We start from the raw sequence: 21,887 nt of genomic DNA, 5'->3' as shown, positions 1-21,887 counted from the left end.
TTGCTCAGTGCATAGAGCGTTGGCCCAGTGTACAGACTTCCTGGGTTTGATCCCCGGTCAGGGCACATAGAAGCAACCCTGTGCTTCTCTTCCTCTCCCACTCTCACTTCTTTCTCTCTTCCCGTCTCCAGCCAGTGGCTCAACTGGTTTGAGAGTCGGCCTCAGGCATTGATTCAAGAATCAGCCCCAGAGGGGATTGCTGGGTGGATCACAGTCAGGGTGCAAGTGGAAGTCTGTCTCACTGACACACAAACACACACACACACTGTATTTCCTCATGTATAAGATGCGCCCTTTTCCAAAAAATTTGAGGTCTAAAACCTGGGTGTGCCTTATACAGTGCTTATAGATTTTTTACTTGCATTTCCTGCCTTTTTTTTTTTTTTTTTTTTACAGAGACAGAGAGTCAGAGAGAGGAATAGATAGGGACGGACAGACAGGAACAAAGAGAGATGAGAAGCATCAATCATCAGTTGTTTTTTGTTGCAACACCTTAGTTGTTCATTGATTGCTTTCTTATATGTGCCTTGACCATGGATGGGCCTTCTGCAGACTGAGTAACCACTTGCTCAAGTCAGCAACCTTGGGTCCAAGCTGGTGAGCTTTGCTCAAACCAGATGAACCTGTGCTCAAGTTGGCGACCTCAGGGTCTCGAACCTGGGTCCTCCGCATCCCAGTCTGATGATCTATCACATTGAGCCATTGCCTGGTCAGGCGTGTTTCCTGATTTTTTTTTTTGTGCTTGTTTTTGCATTCATTGTTGAAGACAGTGATTCGTCATTAGACACAGATGAGGACAAACTAATGGATGGGAGTTTAGACAGTGATGAGGAGTTGTATGAATTTTATGATGAATAAAACTTGAGTTAAGTAACTTTATGTAATACTTTCTTTTTCAAATTTCGGCCCCAAAATTAAGGTACGTCTTATACATGGGGGAATACGGGTATATACATAAATAGCTATCAGCTTAAGTGCATCTAATGAATCTGAATACAGTCCATTGCTAGTAGCATCAGAGAGAGGAGAAAAGGAGGAAAGGATGGAACAAGTCACATGTCTCCTAAAGAAAGTTAGAACTAGTCAAGATGACAGAAAACAGATTTATCACAACACTAAAATTAAAATCAATATTTGCAAACACACCATAAAGATTTGTATAGATGTTATCCAAAGTAATACAATATAGTGATCTAAAACCATTGAACATGAAATCATTTGCCAAAAAAGGCAAAAATTACTGTTCTTGTAAATTTATTTGTCTGTTTACATATTAAAACAGAATGAATGTGACCAGAAACAGTTCCGGCTGCCTGCTCCTTCCCTTTCACATACTCTTTATCCACCACAAGACTGAATCAGTCAGGGATCTTCCATTACAACCACAGGAACTAGTCCATTGTCTTAACTATGTAGCCAGCCATATACAGGGGGCCCTTGGGTTACAACAGTCTTAACATATGACGTGTCAAGTTTACGACCCTCACTCCCATAAACACTTTAAAAAGTTGAGATGGCGAACAAACTTAGTGTGTGGAACAAACTGTGTCCCCAGTTTGTGTATGACTTCCATGGCTTTGAGGAGTCAGTGGAGGCTGTAACACAGACAGTTGTTGCCATGGGTAAACAGCTTAATTTGGAGGTGGAGGCTGAGGATGTCACAGAGCTTCTGGCATCCCATGGAGAGGAACTGTCTGCTGAGGACCTCATTCAGCAGAAGCTGACAAGGAAGAGATAGAAACCTCAGAACCGAAGGCATTAACTACCAAGAATGTATTTCTATGGTAGAAGATGGGTTTGCAAAATTTCAGGCTGAGGACTCCAGCGATGACAGATTTAGTAAGGTCTACAGAGCTGTTATGGATGCCTTTAATGCTATAGGCAGACTTCGGAAGAGAAGTCATCAAACTTCCAGACTGGCCTGAAACAATTCTTTAAGAAGGTAGAGAGGCCTGCATCAGATCCTGTACCCTCTACATCAGCTGCTTCTCAAGATGAAACACCCATAGTACAGGTAGAATCATCTTTCACTGTTTCCTGCCCATCCTGATTCACATGACTCAGTTTCTCTAGCACCTTCTGCAGGTTCTTATGCCTCTCCGGCTTCCTCCTCCCAATCAGTCACTTTCTCCCACCTTGCAATGCCCCTTCCAGTGTGAAAGCCAAACACTGGAATTGTAGGAAAATGGCTGGAGATCGGAATGCTGCCCTGAAATAAGTCTTATGTCCGGACTTTCAAACGCCAAGTCCTGCATGGGTAGACTGCTGGCCTGGCAAGCACTGATATGATTGTTTAAAGGAAGCAGCTGATCCCCTATAGCCGTTTCCTGCATTTCTGAAAGGCTTTAGTTAGTCATCCTCTGCACCTGACCCCATGCTCTGCTAATTTGCTTGTTGATTAAAGAAATGAATAAATACAATGAGGCTGTAGAGATCTGGGCTCAGTCCTAGAAGCTGGGAGTCTCCTGTACCCATCTTTTCTTTATATTGTGTCTTGTGTGTTTTTTCTTAAGTCCTGCAGTGCCTTCCTCTTGTGCACACCCATTGCAAAGCTGGTAAGGATTTTATTTTTTTACACATTTTTTTTTTGTCATTTTTTATGTTACTACACTATAATACAGTATATTTATGTCCTTTTCCTTTTTCTGTGGCTTAGTTGTGTTTTCATGTTCTAGACTAGATTATGATTTTACAACTGTGTTAGGATATGTAAGTAACTTAGGCTAGGGTGTGTTTCAAATTACACCAAAATTCGGGTTACATCACTGTCGTAGGAACAGAACCTGAGGACCCCTTGTATTAGACTCAGACCCTGTAAAGTTGTAACAAAGTTTTGTGTTTTTTTTCTGAATTTGGAAACGGGGAGGCAGTCAGACAGACTCCCGCACGCCGACCGGGATCCACCCGGCATGCCCACCAGGGGGCAATGCTCTGCTCATCTGGAGCGTAGCTCTGCCGCAATCAGAGTCATTCTAGCGCCTGAGGCAGAGCCCATGGAGCCATCCTCAGCACCCGGGTCATCTTTGCTCCAATGGAGCCTTGGCTGCGGGAGGGGAAGAGAGAGACAGAGAGGAAGGAGAGGGGGAGGGGTGGAGAAGCAGATGGGTGCCCTGGCTGGGAATCGTACCTGGGACTCCCACACGCCAGGCCGATGCTCTACCACTGAGCCAACCGGCCAGGGCCATGTAGCAAAGTGTTTTTAATACTTAATCTTAAAACTAACTCATCACACTCATTTAACATGACTTCTTAGTTACCTATTCACCACTTTATTCTTAAAACTTGCACACTATTTATTGGGTAAATAGTGTTGTAATCTTTATAAAACTTTGCCTTTTGCCCTTTCTCTTAATTTTTACAATATTAACTCTTCTATTTTTAAGGTCTCGTATTATACTGAAATTACTCCCAAGAGTGTTATTTTTTTCCCCTCAAATTGATTACATGTTCTTTGAAAGCAAATGTAATTGATTTTTTCCCTTCTAGTTTCCACAGGACACAACATTATCATTAACAAACAGGAAGGATTCCTTAGAGAGCTTTTTTAGGTGGATCACTGAACAAAATGGTATTTAACAAAGCAAATTTTATGAATCAAGATAATTGTAAATAAAATGGTACATACATTGTTAATTATGGAATAAAATGCAGAATTAATAAGAGAAGATAGAAAACATGTATAGCTTAAAGTTTTAGATATAGATAAATAATGGAAAAAATAAACTGAAAGAATAAACCTTTTTAGAATATTTTAAAGTAATATATACAGGCTTTGGACAGGGAAAATCTACCCAACCTCCAATGGAGAAGTTGAAAGAAGGCAAGCACCCCATAAGGGACCCAAAGCTTAAATGCCTGTCACAAACAGAGCATTCATATCTGAACATCATCATCCAGAGAAGCAGTGTCAACTAGCAGAGAGACAGCCATAGGCCTTGCCTGTGAAGAGGAAAAACACTTATCCCTTTTATTTCCTTTCTACAGAAACACACAGCAGATGCTGAACCTTGAAAACCATTCATTCCTCTAACTGCAATGAAGAAAAAGAAGACAGGTCATATCTTAAGCAGATTAAACATAGATGTCTCTCCTATTCTCCCTCCATTCAATATGGCCATTATCTCATATTCTTAGACTCATCCTCTTAATGGACAGGTCACCCCTCTACTTGTTTTTATTTCTTTATTCATGACAAGTTCATCACTCAAGAAGCTCTGCATGCATTTTTACTGATCTTTTAAAGGAACAGAGTAATTCAATAAGCTTGTTATAAAGAAATAGAAAGATTAAAATTGTCGGTAATGTGACTTATTTTACTTTCCTTCATAAGGAACCTACCATGAAGAAAGGAAAGGGAATAAGAATCTCCCACAATGAAGGCCTTAATTTGTAAAGTATGTAATTCCAAAATAGATGTCTTCTAATATTATAGGTTTCTGCTACAATTAAAACTTTCACAAATTTGTGTATGTGTGTGTGTTTTACCATGTTAAACCTGCAAACCAGTTGGTCCACACCTAAGCAACCAAGGGTTTACTAGAACACTTATTTTAATGGTGTTGAAGCTTCTAAAAACTTTTACGTACTTCAGATTTGACTCTTACAATCCTATAAGATAAAAGCAGGTATTACTTCCATCAGGTGAATAAGAAAATTAGGGCATAGTGTGATAGAACTAGGATTGTATTCTAGGTCTTCTGCCTCCATAGTAATTGCCAGCCATGCTGCCATAGAAAACAGTAAATATAAACCCTCATCATCTGATCTCTCAACTGGAACAGTAAGAATTTAGAGATTAACACAACTCTTGAGAAACATACTACACTGCTCACAAAAATTAGGGGATCAAGGAATGTGCAGATACTCCAGTACTTTCAGCCTTTTGTATAGTGCATTTTCACTAATGAAATAGAAGTTGTTTTTGCATCTCATTTGCATAATCAATCTTTGTTTGGCTTGTCATTTGCTTTTCTGATGCTCTTGTTTAAGAAAAAAAATCAAATGCTTTTTTATTGCTTTATATTCATTTTGAAATATCCTCTAATTTTTGTGAGCAGTATGTATACAACAAGCCACATCTGTATTTGTAGCAGTGCAAACAACATTCACTAAATTTTATTTAAAATCCTTGATTTGTTCTCATTATTATGGGTCCACAGATTTTAGTCCTAGTGCAATTATCCTATTTTTAGTGCTTCTGAAGTTAGGCCACGGTTCTGTTTCTCTTTTAATACTGTGGCATCTCTACAATAATAAATTTGATGGCACACAAAGGTTGAGGGGCAGGTGGTGTTCAAAATGTGCTCACATGATAATGGTATGGGAAAGGAGGGTAAAGATTTGTATACTTCACTAAAATAAAAATAAATAGAGCTGATTATCCACAGAGTCAAAATATGTATGCTGATTAATGTATGACCTTAACTTTGTATTCTTCTTGATCACTTTGAACAATTATAGACTGGATGGGAAAAGCTCTATATTTTGCTGGCTTCTTGGCTTAAAGACTCAGCAGTAAAAATGCAAGTAAAGTTTCTAATCAGAAGTATGTTTGCCTGACCAGGCGGTGGCGCAGTGGATAGAGCGTCAGACTGGGATGCAGAGGACTCGGGTTCGAGACCCAGAAGTTGCCAGCTTGAGCACGGGCTCATCTGGTTTGAGCAAAAAGTTCACCAGCTTGAACCCAAGATTGCTGGCTCCAGCAAGGGGTTACTCGGTCTGCTGAAGGCCCGTGGTCAAGGCACATCTGAGAAAGCAATCAATAAACAACTAAGGTGCTGCAATGCGCAATGAAAAACTAATGATGCTTCTCATCTCCCTCGGTTCCTGTCTGTCTATCCCTCTCTCTGACTCACTCTCCGTCTCTGTAAAAAAAAAAAAAAAAAGTATGTTTTATTTCTCTAACATGTTTACATTTAACATTAGGTTGTAATGTATTCAGTATGAAAGATGAATACAACCATTATGGAAGAAAGTAAAACTTTCTTCCTCAAAAAACTAAAAATAGAACTACCATATGACCCAGCAATCCCTCTACTGGGTATATACCCCCCAAACTCAGAGACATTGGTACATAAAGACACATGCAGCCCCATATTCACTGCAGCATTGTTCACAGTGGCCAAGACATGGAAACAACCAAAAAGCCCTTCAATAGATGACTGGATAAAGAAGATGTGGTACATATATACTATGGAATACTACTCAGCCATAAGAAATGATAATATCGGATCATTTACAACAAAATAGATGGATCTTGATAACATTATACTGAGTGAAATAAGTAAATCAGAAAAAACTAAGAACTGCATGATTCCATACATAGGTGGGACATAAAAACGAGACTAAGAGACATGGACAAGAGTGTGGTGGTTATGGGGGGGGGGGGAGAGAGAGAGGGGGGAAGGGAGGGGAGGGAGGGGCACAAAGAAAACTAGATAGAAGGTGACGAAGGACAATTTGACTTTGGGTGATGTTTTCTTTGAACATATTTACGCATTATCAATGGGTACATAGATTTATTAATGTCACCCCATTAAAATTAATAAAATTGTAAAAAAAATGATAAAACTTACCTCACAAGCAGGGCATATAATTGTTTTGTATTCTTCAGTTACTAATAAGCATAGTTCACAAAAAGCATGTCCACACTGAAGTTCATGGAGGTGACCTATTGATGACATTATGAATTAATCTTTTCACAGTTTGTTAACAGTATGCAGTATTAATCAGAGGGGGAAGTTAAAGGGGATTCTCTTGTATAGGAAAAGATAACAAAGTTAGTTAGAAATGAACAACTTACTAAACAAAACTCAGGAGAACCTATACAAGTCAGGAGAAGAGAGAAACATCAGAAGAAAAACCAGGTAGAGCTAGGTAATATTCGTTGCATTAATTTAAGTAGTTTTTGGCACCTATGAAACTTTCAATTTGCCATATCTTATAATAATCATACAAAGTGCTCTGACATATCTCATTGGCTGGGTGTAAACATCATGGCTAAGTACACTGGGAATGTTATAGTCAATCTGAAGATTGAAAAATATTTTGGTGATATGGCTAACTAAATGGTATAATCCAGATTCAGCCTAGTTCTGTTTCCAAGTGCAATGTTCTTTCTACTTGATCATTCTGCCCTCTACTAATTTATATTTCCTATCCTGGGAAATATAAGCAGACTGGGAGGGCAGATATGAGATACTGACAAGACCCTGCTCTTACAATGATCTAAACAGTAGTCTTCAACCTTTTTACACTGAGGATTGGTGAAAATAGGATTTATTTTGGGGACCAATAAGGCAGAAATTGTAAGGAGTTAAATTACAATAATTTATTGTAAGGACCGAGTCACAGAATTTCCTATAAGGAGTTAAGGCACTATAGATAACTAAAGGCTTAGTTCACAAAACTTAATCTTTAGTTTGTTGCCTAAGAAATACAGGGAGTTTTCCTGCAGAAGGCTCCCAGAGGTGCCAGACCCCAGACATCCTGGAGCATTGCCAAGGACACCAGATAGACCTGTAGCAGTGTCAGAAGGACGTTTCAGGGAGGCACTCCAGCAGACCCATCTCCCACCTCCCTCTTGTCTGTGTGACTAACTGCATGGACTGTGTCTTACACCATTACTAATAGCCCCTGAAACCTACAAAAACAAAACCTGGAGTGTGGAGGCAGTTCTTTTGGACATGGGTCTCCTGTCTTCTCGAGTTGCTGGCATTTTGAATAAAAGATACTTTTTATAACACTTGGACCCTGGTTCTGTGACTCAGTGGCAATGGGCAACTCAAACACCAGCTTGTTCTGTAACAAAATCACCCTGAGCATAAGCAAATTAAACTAAAATCATTGTGTCTATAATCTTCATACAACATCAGGATAGTTAACTCTTTCACAGACTGGCATGAAATTTCTGGTGGACCAGTCTGTGGGCTGGCAGTTAGAAAACACTGAATAAGACGCTGGCAAGGACAGAAGTCAGATGCTACCACTTGTTACACGCACAAGCATAAAGATCATTTTCACAAGCCTAGTATTTGTGAGTGGAAATACCAAAATCTTAGTAGAAAACTTATTAACATTTTAACACTATATAGAATATGAAATTTATCATAACAAGCATCCTTTAAGCTACGTAACTTCAAAAGGATGTCATTTAAAAAAGACTGAAAGACAAAAAGGGAAAGAGAAACTAGATAAAATCAGTCATCTTTTATTAGCAAAATAGGGTTCTTGGTGATAAATAATGACATTTTTTACTAAAAAGCCTTTAATTTTTAAGCCAACTGATGTATCTAAGACTTGCTTAGAACTAAGCTAACTTTTTTTTATTCATTTTATTTTATTTTATTATTTTTTTTTTTTTCATTTTTCTGAAGCTGGAAACAGGGAGAGACAGTCAGACAGACTCCCGCATGCGCCTGACCGGGATCCACCCGGCACGCCCACCATGGGGCGACGCTCTGTCCACCAGGGGGCGATGCTCTGCCCATCCTGGGCATCGCCATGTTGCGACCAGAGCCACTCTAGAGCCTGAGGCAGAGGCCACAGAGCCATCCCCAGCGCCCGGGCCATCTTTGCTCCAATGGAGCCTTGGCTGCGGGAGGGGAAGAGAGAGACAGAGAGGAAAGCGCGGCGGAGGGGTGGAGAAGCAAATGGGCGCTTCTCCTGTGTGCCCTGGCCGGGAATCGAACCCGGGTCCTCTGCACGCTAGGCCGACGCTCTACCGCTGAGCCAACCCACCAGGGCCTTTTTATTCATTTTAGAAAGGAGAAAGAGAGAAGAGAGGAGAGAGAGAGAGAGAGAGAGAGAGAGAGAGAGAGAGAGAGAGAGAAGGGGGGAGGAGCAGGAAGCATCCCATATGTACCTTGAGCAGGCAAGCCCAGGGTTTCGAACCAGCGACCTCAGCATTTCCAGGTCGATGCTTTATCCACTGCGCCACCACAGGTCAGGCCCTAAGCTAACTTTTAAAACACTATTTGAATTCCAGAGACACTACTAAAGAAATCAAAACTGTTTAACTTTTTGTCTTTATAAAATTCTTTATATTGTACAAGTCAACACTTGTGGGAAAATTAAAAATGGGAAATTGCACAATTATGAATGCATGACCACCACCTTTCCAACTGAGTATTACCAAGCATACACAATGCATAGAAGAACCAGTGATTTCTTTTAAAAGACTGTGTTCTAAGACTTTATTTTGTAACACTTATTTCCTTCAAACAGTAGAGATTTTCTATGAACAGTCACAATCAAAACCCAGATTAGGAGAAAGGTGGTCTCTACCAGGAAACACAACCACTAACTCTCCACACAAGTTTATGTCTCCCAACTGGAGGGATTAGGAAAACCAGTGGCATGACTTACTTTGAAAGTACAGATATTAAACAGTTACACAGGGTCACAACAAGACTTTTCAAAAATTTCAGGAGTTGAAACTCAATCACTCATCCCTATCAGAGACAGAGCACTCAACATTCTAAATTACATGAAAGTAATTTGAGTCCCTGGCTGGTTTGCTCAGTGGATACTCAGCCTGGTATGCAGACGTCCTGGGTTCAAAACCCTGTCGAGGCACACATGAGAAGCGACTACTTGCATTTCTTCCCACCCTCCCCTCTTCTCTCCCACTTCCCCTCTCGTAACCAGTAGCTCAACTGTCAAGTGTCAGCCCCGGGAGCTGAGGATAGCTTGGTTGGTCTGAGCATTTGCCTCAGGCACTGAGGATGGCTCGGTTGATTCAAGCATCAGCCCAAGGCTGGTTTGCAAGGTAGATCTCGGTTGGGGCACATGTGGGAGTCTATCTCCCTTCCTCTCATTTAAAAAAAAAATGAACTTGTTTTCACTTTATTAAAATCTAAATTAGTAGATCAACGTGAACCTAAAACTGCTGTAAAATATAGCCTAACACACATAAAATTAGTATCTTGCAGGCCCTGGCCAGTTGGCTCAGCGGTAGAGCGTCGACCTAGCATGCGGAGGACCCGGGTTCGATTCCCGGCCAGGACACACAGGAGAAGCGCCCATTTGCTTCTCCACCCCTCCGCCGCGCCTTCCTCTCTGTCTCTCTCCTCCCCTCCCGCAGCCAAGGCTCCATTGGAGCAAAGATGGCCTGGGCACTGGGGATGGCTCTGTGGCCTCTGCCTCAGGTGCTAGAGTGGCTCTAGTCACAACATGGCGACGCCCAGGATGGGCAGAGCATCGCCCCCTGGTGGGCAGAGCATTGCCCCATGGTGGGCGTGCTGGGTGGATCCCGGTCGGGCGCATGCGGGAGTCTGTCTGACTGTCTCTCCCTGTTTCCAGCTTCAGAAAAATGCAAAAAAAAAAAAATTAGTATCTTGCATTCAGAAAAAATAAGAAGATGGTGACAGAGTAGGTAGATGAACATTCCACTGTCTCCTCCCAGGACCAAACAGCAGTTATAACTAAATTTAAGAACAATCAGATGATGTCAGAATAGTGATGGCACGAGAGATACTCCTGATCTCTCCTCTTGAAACTTCAATAAATTGAACAACTATAAACCAGCAAAGAAATCCCAGCTGGGCTCACAGGCATACCTGAAAGATCCATGCACTCAATGGACTGAAGGTGGATGGGGTAAAAAGGGGATAGAAGATATAACACATTCATGGTATGCTCTGGAGAGGAGACGAACCTGGAGGTGACTGGATTTCTTTTTCTTTGCTGTACTATGGGAAGCTAAGGCTGTTTGGATTTTGTCTGAGGGGTGTGGAGAGGGAAACCTGGAGTGACTGGGTCTCCTTCTGCAGGGAAGAGCAGTAAAATATAGGGATAGAGGGAGTGATAAACCAAAGCTGCCAGAACGCAAGGTTACGGCAAGTGTTCCCATGGTCTGCCTGCAGCCTGGACTCAGCAGACACACAGAAAACTTAAGTGCAGCCCCAGCCTCCCAGATCCTGCCTTCCTAACCTCCCACAGCTAGCTCTCCAGAACCGCTCACTCCCCTAAAGAACAGAGGTTCTCCACACCTGGTTCCCAGGTCTGTTGAGACATGGGGAGGAGTGCTTGGAAGCCTGAGGTTGCGGATGCTAGAACTGGAAAGCTGGAGAACCCCACCCACCACCGAATCTGCAGCCCCGCCCTACATCATAGCAACAGCAACATCTTAGTGGAGGATAACCCAGGAACTTCACATAGCTAAAAATTGTATTACAATGACACCTACTGGAAGAAACCTCTCAAAACCAAAACTTATGTTTCCTTTTTTTTCTTCACATTTTCCTTTTTTTTCTTATTCTTTTTATCTCTTTTTCTCCTCTGAATGTCATTTTCTTTAATTTTTATATATTTTATTCTTATTTTTCCTGGGTGTTTTAACTTTTACTTTTGTTTTTGATCTTTTTATTGTGGTTTTTCTCCTTGCCATAACTTTTAAACTTTTATATTTTTATGGTATTTTCTTAAATTTTTCATTCTTCAGGGTTTTTTTTGTTAGGGTTCTTAACAACACCATTCTAAAATGCCATCAAGGAAGAAGAAATTGAATACCACGGCTACACAAGACAGTGATGTTAAGAAGATAAAAAATCACCAAAAAAAAAAAAATCCCAATGAAATGGAAACCTAGGAGTTAAATGATAAGAATTCAAAATAGAAGGTCTGAAAATACTAAATGAGACGCAAGAAGACACCAATAGGCAACTCTGGGCTCAGAAAACAAAACGAACACCTCACCATGGAGATTGAAACTTTAAAAACAGAGAAGAAAAACTCAATACATGAATTGAAAACTGAGGTAGCAAGATTAGCTAATAGAACAAGTCAGATATACAAGAAAATCATTAGCATCAAAGAAAGGCAACTATAGATACAGAGAGAAGAGGAGAGAGACTTATAAAAAAAAGCAGAGAGCTCTATAAGAATTGTCTTATTCTATCAGAAAAAGCAATATAAGAATAATAGGTATATCAGAAGAAGAGAGGGAGAATGGAGAGCCTATTCAAGTAAGTAATTGATGAGAAATTTCCCAAGCCTATGGAAAGTTAGAGCCTTGAATCCAAGAAGCAAACAGAATGCCAAGTTACTTCAACCCAAAAAAACAACTCCAAGGCACATTGTAATAAAATTGTAAAAGGCACATTGTAATAAAATTGTAAAAATCAATGACAAAAAAAGAATCCTCAGGGCTACTAGGGAAAAAAGAACTTGACATATAAAGAAAAGCCCATTAGCTTATCATCAGACTTCTCAGTAGAAACTTTACAAGCTAAAGGAGGTTAGGCCCAAACATTCAAAGTATTGAAAGAGATGACTTACCAGCCAAGCATACTATATCCAGCAATGTTATCCTTCAATTATGAAGAAGAAATAAAAACTTTTACAGACATACAGAAGCTGAGGGAATTTATCACCATAAAACTCCCACTGCAGAAAATACTCAAGGGGGTTATTTGAACAGATACAAAGAACAAAACAAATCAAAACCACAAGTAAAAGCTCCAACATGGTCACAACAAAAACAAGGATAATTACTGACAAAAAAAAGTTGGTGGAGGGGGATAAAGATTTACAGTGGCAAAGAAGAATGGAGTGCAGAAACACTCAAAAGACAAAGAACTCGGCCCTGGCCGGTTGGCTCAGTGGTAGAGCGTCGGCCTAGCGTGCAGAGGTCCCGGGTTTGATTCCCGGCCAGGGCACACAGGAGAAGTGCCCATCTGCTTCTCCACCCCTCCTCCTCTCCTTCCTCTCTGTCTCTCTCTTCCCCTCCCGCAGCCGAGGCTCCATTGGAGCAAAGATGGCCCAGGCGCTAGGGATTGCTCCTTGGCCTCTGCCCCAGGCGCTAGAGTGGCTCTGGTCGCAACAGAGCGACACCCTGGTGGGGCAGAGCATCGCCCCCTGGTGAGCAGAGCATTGCCCCCTGGTGGGCATGCTGGGTGGATCCCGGTCGGGCGCATGCGGGAGTCTGTCTGACTGTCTCTCCCTGTTTCCAGCTTCAGAAAAATACAAAATAAAAAATAAAATAAAATAAAAAAAAAGACAAAGAACTCTTGTACACATGAACATTTTTCTCTTAAAAACCTAATGTTGGCCCTGGCCGGTTGGCTTAGCGGTAGAGCGTCGGCCTGGCGTGCGGGGGAACCGGGTTCGATTCCTGGCCAGGGCACATAGGAGAAGCACCCATTTGCTTCTCCCCCCCCTCCTTCCTCTCTGTCTCTCTCTTCCCCTCCCGCAGCCAAGGCTCCATTGGAGCAAAGATGGCCCGGGCGCTGGGGATGGCTCCTTGGCCTCTGCCCCAGGTGCTAGAGTGGCTCTGGTCGTGGCAGAGCGACACCCCGGAGGGACAGAGCATCGCCCCCTGGTGGGCAGAGCGTCGCCCCTGGTGGGCGTGCCGGGTGGATTCCGGTCGAGCGCATGCGGGAGTCTGTCTGACTGTCTCTCCCTGTTTCCAGCTTCAGAAAAATACAAAAACAAACAAACAAACAAACAAAAAAACCCCAAAAACCTAATGTTAACCACCCACGAAAAAGCCACTACAGAAACACACAGTGTAAAAAATAGAGGAAACAGGAAAGAAGTATGGAATATCACCAAACAAAAAAACTGACAGAAACACAAAAGAGAAGAACCAAACAAGACACTGAGCTATCAGAAGACAAAAAATAAAATGGCTATCGGAAATCCTCAAGTGTCAATAATTACTCTATAAATATAAATGGACTGAACTCACCGATAAAGAGGCACAGAGGAGCAGATTGGATCAAAAAGCAAAACCCAACCATATGCTGCCTTCAAGAGACACATCTAAGCTACAAAAACAAAATCAGACTCAAAGTTGGAAGTTGACTCTCCAAGCAAATAAAATCTAAAGAAAAGCAGGTATGGCCATACTCATATCTGATAACACTGACTTTAAGACAACAAAAGTAACCAGAGACGAAAATGTACATTTCATAATGATAAAGGGGACATTGTATCAAGAAGACATTACACTTCTTAATATATATGCACCAAACCAGGGAGCACCAAAATATACAAGACATCTACTAACTGATCTAAAATTAGAAGCAGACAAAATTACAATCATACTTGAAGACTTCAACAAACCATTGACAGCTTTAGGTAGATGATTTAAAAAGAAAATCAAGGCCTGACCTGCAGTGGCGCAGTGGATAAAGCGTCGACCTGGAAACGCTGAGGTCGCTGGTTTGAAACCCTGGGCATGCTTGGTCAAGGCATATAATGGAGTTGATACTTCCAGCTCCCCCTTCTCTCTGTGTCTCTCCTCTCTCTCTCTCTCTCTCTCTCTCTCTCTCTCTCGGTCTCTCCCTCTCCTCTCTAATATGAAAAAAAAAAAAGAAAATCAATACAGAAAAATCAGCCTTAAATGACACACTAGACCAAACTGACATAATAAGAGACTTATAGGACACTTTACCTCAAAGTCAGATTATACATTCTTCTCCAGTGTGCATGGACTATTCTCAAGGATAGATCTTATGTTGGGCCACAAAACTAACATCAACAAATTGAGGAAGACTGAAATTATAACAAGCATGTGTTCTGACCATAAGGCCTTGAAATTAAAATTCAACTGTAAAAAAGAAGTAGAGAAACTCACAAAATACGGAAGTTAATCAATATACTTCTAAAAAATTACTGAGTCAAAGAAGAAATAAAAGCAGAGATCAAAAGATATATACAGATGAATGAAAATGACAATACTATATATCAAAATTCCTGAGGTAAAGCAAAAGCAGTAACAGGGATGTTTATGTTGTTACAGGCTTTTATCAAGAAACAAGAGAGATCTCAAGTAAACAACCTAACATCACATCTGAAGGAACTAGAAAAAGAAGAGCAAAGGCAACACTAAGTCAGCAGAAGAAAGAAAATAGTAAAAATTAAAGCAAAACTAAATAAAATAGAGAAAAAAGTATAAAAATAATTAATACAACAATGATCAATCAAATCAAGAAACAACTGGCTAGACACACTAAGGAAAAAAGAGGAAGGATTCATATAAACAAAATCTGAAATGAAAGAGCAGAAATTATCACAGACATCATAGATATACAAAGGATGATTGTAGAATATTTTGAAAGGTTATATGGCACCAAAATCAACAATCTAAAGGAAATGGAGAAATTCCTAGAACTATACAATCTTCCTAGACTGAGTTACAAAGAAGTGGAAAACCTAAATAGACCTGTGAGGTCGGTTGGCAATGGGGGAAGGTCATGTGAGAAACCACCCATGCCCAGGACCACAAAAAGAAATGGCTCAGGAGCATTTTGAAAGAACAACTATCTGTCAGCCAATGAAATTTCACCATGACCTATCACCCCACCACCAACCTATCAACACTATAAATCACCCCTGACTGGGAGAAGCTGCGCGACTTCCCTGGCCCCTGTCTTGCAGACCAGTGAACCTTGCCTGGGAGTGCTTTAAATAAAGCTTTTGCTTATCCACACTTGGTGGCTACATCCTTCTTTCTACCTTACATTTGGTGCCAAAACCCAGGAGGAGATTGAGCCCGCAAGGGCTGCTCCTCTCCCCTTCCCTTCCTAAGAATACCAGGGACCTCCGACCTCCCACCCACATCGGCACATGGTGAGGTAAGTCCCCTCAATTCTTTCTGACTCCAAGCCTCCCTGTCTATAATCACAGCTGCATCAGGGACCTCCTACCCTTTCCAAGTGCATGTGTGCCTGTGGAGATGTCCCGGACACTCATTCTGCCTGACTGTCTGGTGGCCAGAGATGGAGTTGCGGGATGCCAATTCTCATCTCTGATCACCCCAAGGCTGAGGGAGGCCATGGGGCACAGGAATCTAAACCTGGCTCAAAAACATCCCTGGGGTGCTTTTGAATCTCTCAAACATAGATCCCTCCCTAAAGAAGAAGAAACTGATCTTCTTCTCCAGTGTGGCCTGGCCATAGTACCCACTGGATAACAAGACCAGGTGGCCTCCTGAAGGGACTTTTTTTTTTTTTTTTTTTTTTTTTTTTTTTACAGAGACAAGAGAGTGAGTCAGAGAGAGGGATAGACAGGGAAGACAGACAGGAACGGAGAGAGATGAGAAGCATCAATCATTAGTTTTTCATTGCACCTTGCAACACCTTAGTTGTTCATTGATTGCTTTCTCATATGTGCCTTGACCGCAGGCCTTCAGCAGACCGAGTAACACCTTGCTGGAGCCAGCGACCTTGGGTTCAAGCTGGTGACCTCGAGGTCTCGAACCTGGGTCTTCCGCATCCCAGTCCAACGCTCTATCCACTGCGCCACCGCCTGGTCAGGCCTGAAGGGACTTTTGACTTTAACACTCTCACCAATTTACAGAACTATTGCCAGAAAACTGGGAAATGGTCGGAGATCCCTTACATTCAGGGCTTCTGGTATTTGCGCTCCCGTCCTAATCTCTGTGCTGCCTGCTCCACAGCTAAATCCTCAGCTCCTGATCTTTCCTCCTTCGCTGACCCCCTTGAGGAACTCTCTCCCCCTCCTGCACAACCCCCTCTGCCCTATCAGGATCCTCCTCTCCCTTTGCCGGATCCTGTTTTTCATTTGTCTGCAGATACCTATCCCTCTCTCTCCTCCTGTCAGTGCTCACACCAGATCTTGCTCCAAGCCACCAGAAGGAGACAACCTTCTCTGCCCTTTCTGCAAGGTGGCTGGAGCAAAAGGAGTTGTTTGGGTTCATGTTCCTTTTTCCCTCTCTGATCTGTCTGCAATCGAAAAGCATTTAGGCTCCTACTCTTCCAATCCTACCGCCTATACCAAGGAATTCCAATATCTCACTCAGGCACATGACCTCACTTGGCATTACTCTATGTTATCATGTCTTCTACCCTTACCCCTGACGAATGGGACCAAATCCAGACACTGGCACGGACTCATGCCGATCAGTTTCACCTCACAAATGACCAAATGCCAGTTGGGGTACAGGCGGTCCCCGACACAGACTCCAACTAGGATTACCAGATGGGACAAACAGGAGGCAACGAGACCAAATGATTGAATGTCTTACAGCTGGTATTCAGAGCACAGTCCAAAAGGTAGTTAACTATGACAAACTGAGAGAAATCATTCAAGGACCTGAGGAAAACCCAGCCCTCTTTTTGAACCGCCTCACTGACGCTATGGTCCTCCATACTTGTTTAGACCCTACCTCCAATGCCGGGGCCACTGTATTAGCCACCCACTTTATTTCCCAATTGGCCCCAGACATTAGGAAGAAACTAAAAAGGTGGAAGAGGGCCCCCAAACCCCTATCCGAGACCTGATGAACATGGCATGTAAAGTTTTTAATGGTTGGGAGGAAAAGGCTGAGGCTGTTTGCCAGGCCCGCATACAGCAAAAGGTAATGCTCCCAACCCAGGCTCTTGTGGCAGCCATGAGGCCGGCAGAGCAACAGGGACAAGGCAAAGGAGGTGCCCGACCCAAGTCCGGGCTGCAATGAGGAACACTGCCAGGAGCTTGCTTTAAATGTGGCAAAGAGGGTCACTGGGCCCAGCAGTGCTCTTGCCTGAGGTCACCCACTAAACCCTGCCCTGACTGCAAGCAGCCTGGCCACTGGTGAAGCAATTGCCCCCTTCGGGTAACAGGCTCTTCCTCGGTGCCTCCAAGAGGAGGACAAGCCACCCAAATGGGAGGCCAAACCAGCCAGGTGGGCCCATCACTTGAACTTCTCGGTCTCATGGACAACTAATGGAGCCCGGACTCAAAGACCCCCATCACCCTCGCTGAGCCCAGGGTAATGCTGCAGGAACGGGTAAGTCCATCTCATTTCTTGTGGACATGGTGGCTACCTTCTGTTTTGCCATCACACTCTGGACCTTTAATTTCCTCACAGGTCTCCGTTATGGGGGTGGATGGGACCCCTTCATTTCCTCTTTGCACGCTACTCCTGTCATACAGTTTGGACAGAATCCCCTTTTTGCACTCCTTCTTAGTTATGCCCTCATTCCCTGTACCCCTTCTGGGTCGGGACATTCTAAAGTCTTGGAACCACTATCCAGGTGACAACATCTTCCCATCTACTCCTACCACTCCTGGCTGAAGGCTCCTCCAAAACTACAGATCACCCTAAACCGATCACACCCCCTATTCCACCAGACGTTGTCAACCCCCAAATTTGGGACATCTCGACCCCAGTAGTAGCAACCCACCACCCACCTGTACACATCCGCTTGAAGAATCCCTCCCAATTCACATCTAGACCCACTTCCCCATTTCAGGGAATCATCGACAGGGCCTTAAACCCATAATTACCTGCCTCTTAAATCAAGGCTTACTCATCCCTATGGAATCCCCCTGTAATACCCTCATCCTTCCTGTTCGAAAACCCACAGGGGCCTACCGCCTCGTACAAGACATATGCCTAATTAACAAGGCGGTTGCCCCCCTCCATCTGGTGGTCCCTAATCCATACACGTTACTTACACACATTCCCCCTGATACCACTCACTTCACGGTCTTAGACCTCAAGGATGCCTTCTTTACTGTTCCTCTACAACCTGCCTCTTACTTTCTGTTTGCCTTCAACTGGATGGACCCAGACATTAACACAGCCCAGCAACTTACATGGACTGTCCTGCCCCAGGGATTTAGGGACAGCCCACACCTGTTTGGGCAGGCGCTAGCTCGGGATCTAGCTGCATGCAATCTTTTTTTTTTTTTTTTTTTTTTTACAGAGGCAGAAATAGACAGGGACAGACAGACAGGAACGGAGAGAGACGAGAAGCATCAATCATCAGTTTCTCGTTGCGCGTTGAGACTTCTTAGTTGTTCATTGATTGCTTTCTCACACGTGCCCTGACTGTGGGCCTTCAGCAGACCGAGTAACCCCCTGCTGGAGCCAGGGACCTTGGGTCCAAGCTGGTGAGCTCTTTGCTCAAGCCAGATGAGCCCGCGCTCAAGTTGGCGACCTCGGGGTCTTGAACCTGGGTCCTTCCGCATCCCAGTCCGATGCTCTATCCACTGCGCCACCACCTGGTCAGGCGCTGCATGCAATCTTGAGACAAGTACCCTCTTGCAATATGTAGATGACCTACTCCTCTGCAGCCCCTCCCTGTCTGCCTCAAGGAAACACATTGCTACCCTTCTTAACTTCCTTGCTGTGAAGGGGTATCGTGTCTCCTCTACTAAGGCTCAACTTCACTCTCAGTCCGTAGTCTGTCTGGGCATCGCCTTAACCCCTACCACTCGAGGTCTCTTCCTAGATGGAACTCAGACCCTCCGCAGTCTCCAGCCACCTACCACCACGGATCAAATTCTTTCTTTCCTTGGTCTGATAGGCTTCTTTAGACACTGGATTCCCAACTTTTCTCTCTTAGCCAAACCCTTCCATGAAGCTGCAAAAGAGAGTCCCAGGGGCCTCTCACATCCCCCAACACTATTAAAAGAGCCTTCTCTACCCTTCGAGATGCCCTCATCTCCTCTCCCCCTCGCTTTACCTGACCCCAGACGCCCCTTTCACCTTTTCTTTTCTTTTTTTTATTCATTCATTTTAGAGAGGAGAGGGAGAAACGAGAGAGAGAGAGAGAGAGAGAGAGAGAGAGAGAGAGAGAGGAGACAGAGAGAGAGAAGGGGGGAGGAGCTGGAAGCATCAACTCCCATATGTGCCTTGACCAGGCAAGCCCAGGGTTTTGAGCCGGCGACCTCAGCATTTCCAGGTCAATGCTTTATCCACTGCGCCACCACAGGTCAGGCCAATGAAAAGCACGGTACTTTTCACTGATGAAAAGCATGGTAATGCAAGTGAAGAACTGACTCAACCTGTGGGGCCTACATACCGTCCTGTGGCATATCTCCCTAAACAATTAGACACCACCATCAAAGGCTGGCAGCCCTGCCTCCGGGCACTGGGCACGGCAGCTGAAATCACCAAGGAAGCTACTAAACTCACCCTTTCCCAACCCATCACTGTCTTCTCCTCCCACAGGCTCACTGACCTTCTTTTGCACAAATCTCTTTCTCTATTGGGTCCTTCCCACCTACAAGAATTTCACCTCCTGTTTATTGAAAACCCTTCAGTCACTCTTTTGCCCTCTCCCTAACTCAACCCAGCCACTCTACTGCCAGCTCCAACGACACTTCTGAAACCCACCGACTCTCTTACAGAGCTAATAAATTTCCTCAACAGACCCCAGATGGATTATCAGATTCTCCTTTAAAAGATCCAGATCTAATACTCTTTGTAGATGGGAACTCTGTACAGGGACCCAATGGACAACAATGGGTAGCCTATGCGGTGGTCACCACCTCCACCACCCTAGACGCCCAACAGCTGCCAGAGGGCACCACCTCCTATAAAGCAGAATTAATTGCCCTCATGCAGACACTCACTCTGACCCAGGGAAGACGCATAACCATATATACTAACTCTAAATATGCTTTTCTTATCACCCACAGCCACTCTGCCCTCTGGAAGAAAAGGGGCTTCCTCACTATCAAGGGCTCCCCCATAATAAATGTTATCCTCATTTCTAAACTTTTGCAGGCATTACAGCTTCCCACTGAGGTGGCTGTGGTACATTGTAGGGGCCATCAAACCTCTCAGGACCCGGTGGCCTTGGGAAATGCTCATGCCGACACGGTGGCTCAAACCTCACTATGGGAGCCTCCCCCTCTCCTCTCATGTTTCTCTCCACCTCCTTGAAACCTTCCTACACTCCTGAGGAAGAACAGACCCTCTTCAAAAAAGGTGAAGATGTGTGCAACCAGGGATGGATATTTCTCGGAAATAGAATCACCTTACCAAAAGGACCGGCTGAAACTCTCCTTTCTGATATCCACTATTCCTTACATATAGGGCCAAAAGCTCTCTGTTGGTTCTTACAACCTCTCTTTTTCTTCCCAGACCTATAGCAAACTGTTGAAAAGGTACACACAGCATGCACTATCTGTTCCAAAACCTCTACACAACGGGGACTCCGCCCCCGCTTCCCTACTCATCAGCTGAGGGGGCATGTGCCAGGCCAGGATTGGCAAATTGACTTCACTCACATGCCCCCTCACAAAAAACTCTGCTATCTTTTAACTTTTGTTGATACCCTTTCAGGGTGGATAGAAACCTTTTTCACCTTTTGAGAGACAGCAGACACCGTTGCCTCCATTCTCATTGAAAACATCATCCCACGGTTTGGATTGCCTACTGCCATCCAGTCAGACAACGGCCCGGCCTTCACTGCCCAAATAGTCCAGCAGGTCGCCATCTCTCGTCAACATCACCTGGAAGGTCCACATACTCTATCACCCTCAATTGTTGGGTAAGGTGGAAAGGGCCCATGGCATCCTGAAGGGTCAGGTCAACTAACTAAACTCTCCATTGAGACCAGACTCTCCTGGCCAAACCTCCTCCCACTGTCTCTCACCAGAATCAGAGCACCCCCACGAAACCCCACTGGACTCAGCCCCTTTGAGCTGGTTTATGGTAGAGCATTCCTAATCAATCACAACTTACCTGTCAACCCCCCTCCTCTTGCCACATACCTCCCCTTTCTGTCTTTACTCTGCCATCTTCTTAGGGAGCACACAGACTGGACTCTCCATTCCGTAGGGGGTCCAAGTGAAGCTCACCCAGCAGTCCCTCTCCAACCAGGAGACAATTTCTAAGGGAACGCCAATCCGGCTCCCTACAGCCCAGGTGGATGGGAGCCCATATGGTAATATTGACTACTCCTACCGCAGCCAAGCTCCTAGGGCAAACACCTTGGTACTATGTTTCCTGCCTCAAAGTTGCCCCTGTACAGAACCACTGGCAATTGGAACCACTGAGCCCCACCTGTGTCTGGCTCACTAAAAAGTTGGGCCCCACAGATCCTCCTGTCATTCCTGTTACTCCTGTCCCTCCCACAGAGAATTTGCCACCACCTTCCGACCTCCCTTCCCCACGATGCTCCTAACCAGCAGGAAGTAGC

At 43.9% G+C, this 21,887-nt stretch overlaps 1 protein-coding gene across 1 annotated transcript in view; it reads right to left on the bottom strand.

Moving 5' to 3' along the window:
- RNF17 (ring finger protein 17) overlaps nt 1-21,887 on the bottom strand; it is a 158,645-nt gene that overhangs the window by 130,650 nt on the left and 6,108 nt on the right. Inside the window, exon 2 of the mRNA XM_066254842.1 lies at nt 6,576-6,670. Within this exon, the coding sequence (XP_066110939.1) occupies nt 6,576-6,670 (95 nt within the window). The remainder of the gene's footprint in view (nt 1-6,575; nt 6,671-21,887) is intronic.

The sequence above is a fragment of the Saccopteryx bilineata genome, chromosome 2 (assembly GCF_036850765.1).
Source record: "Saccopteryx bilineata isolate mSacBil1 chromosome 2, mSacBil1_pri_phased_curated, whole genome shotgun sequence".
In the NCBI taxonomy this organism is placed as follows: Eukaryota; Metazoa; Chordata; class Mammalia; order Chiroptera; family Emballonuridae; genus Saccopteryx; species Saccopteryx bilineata.
This window is presented reverse-complemented; position numbering and strand designations above follow the sequence as displayed.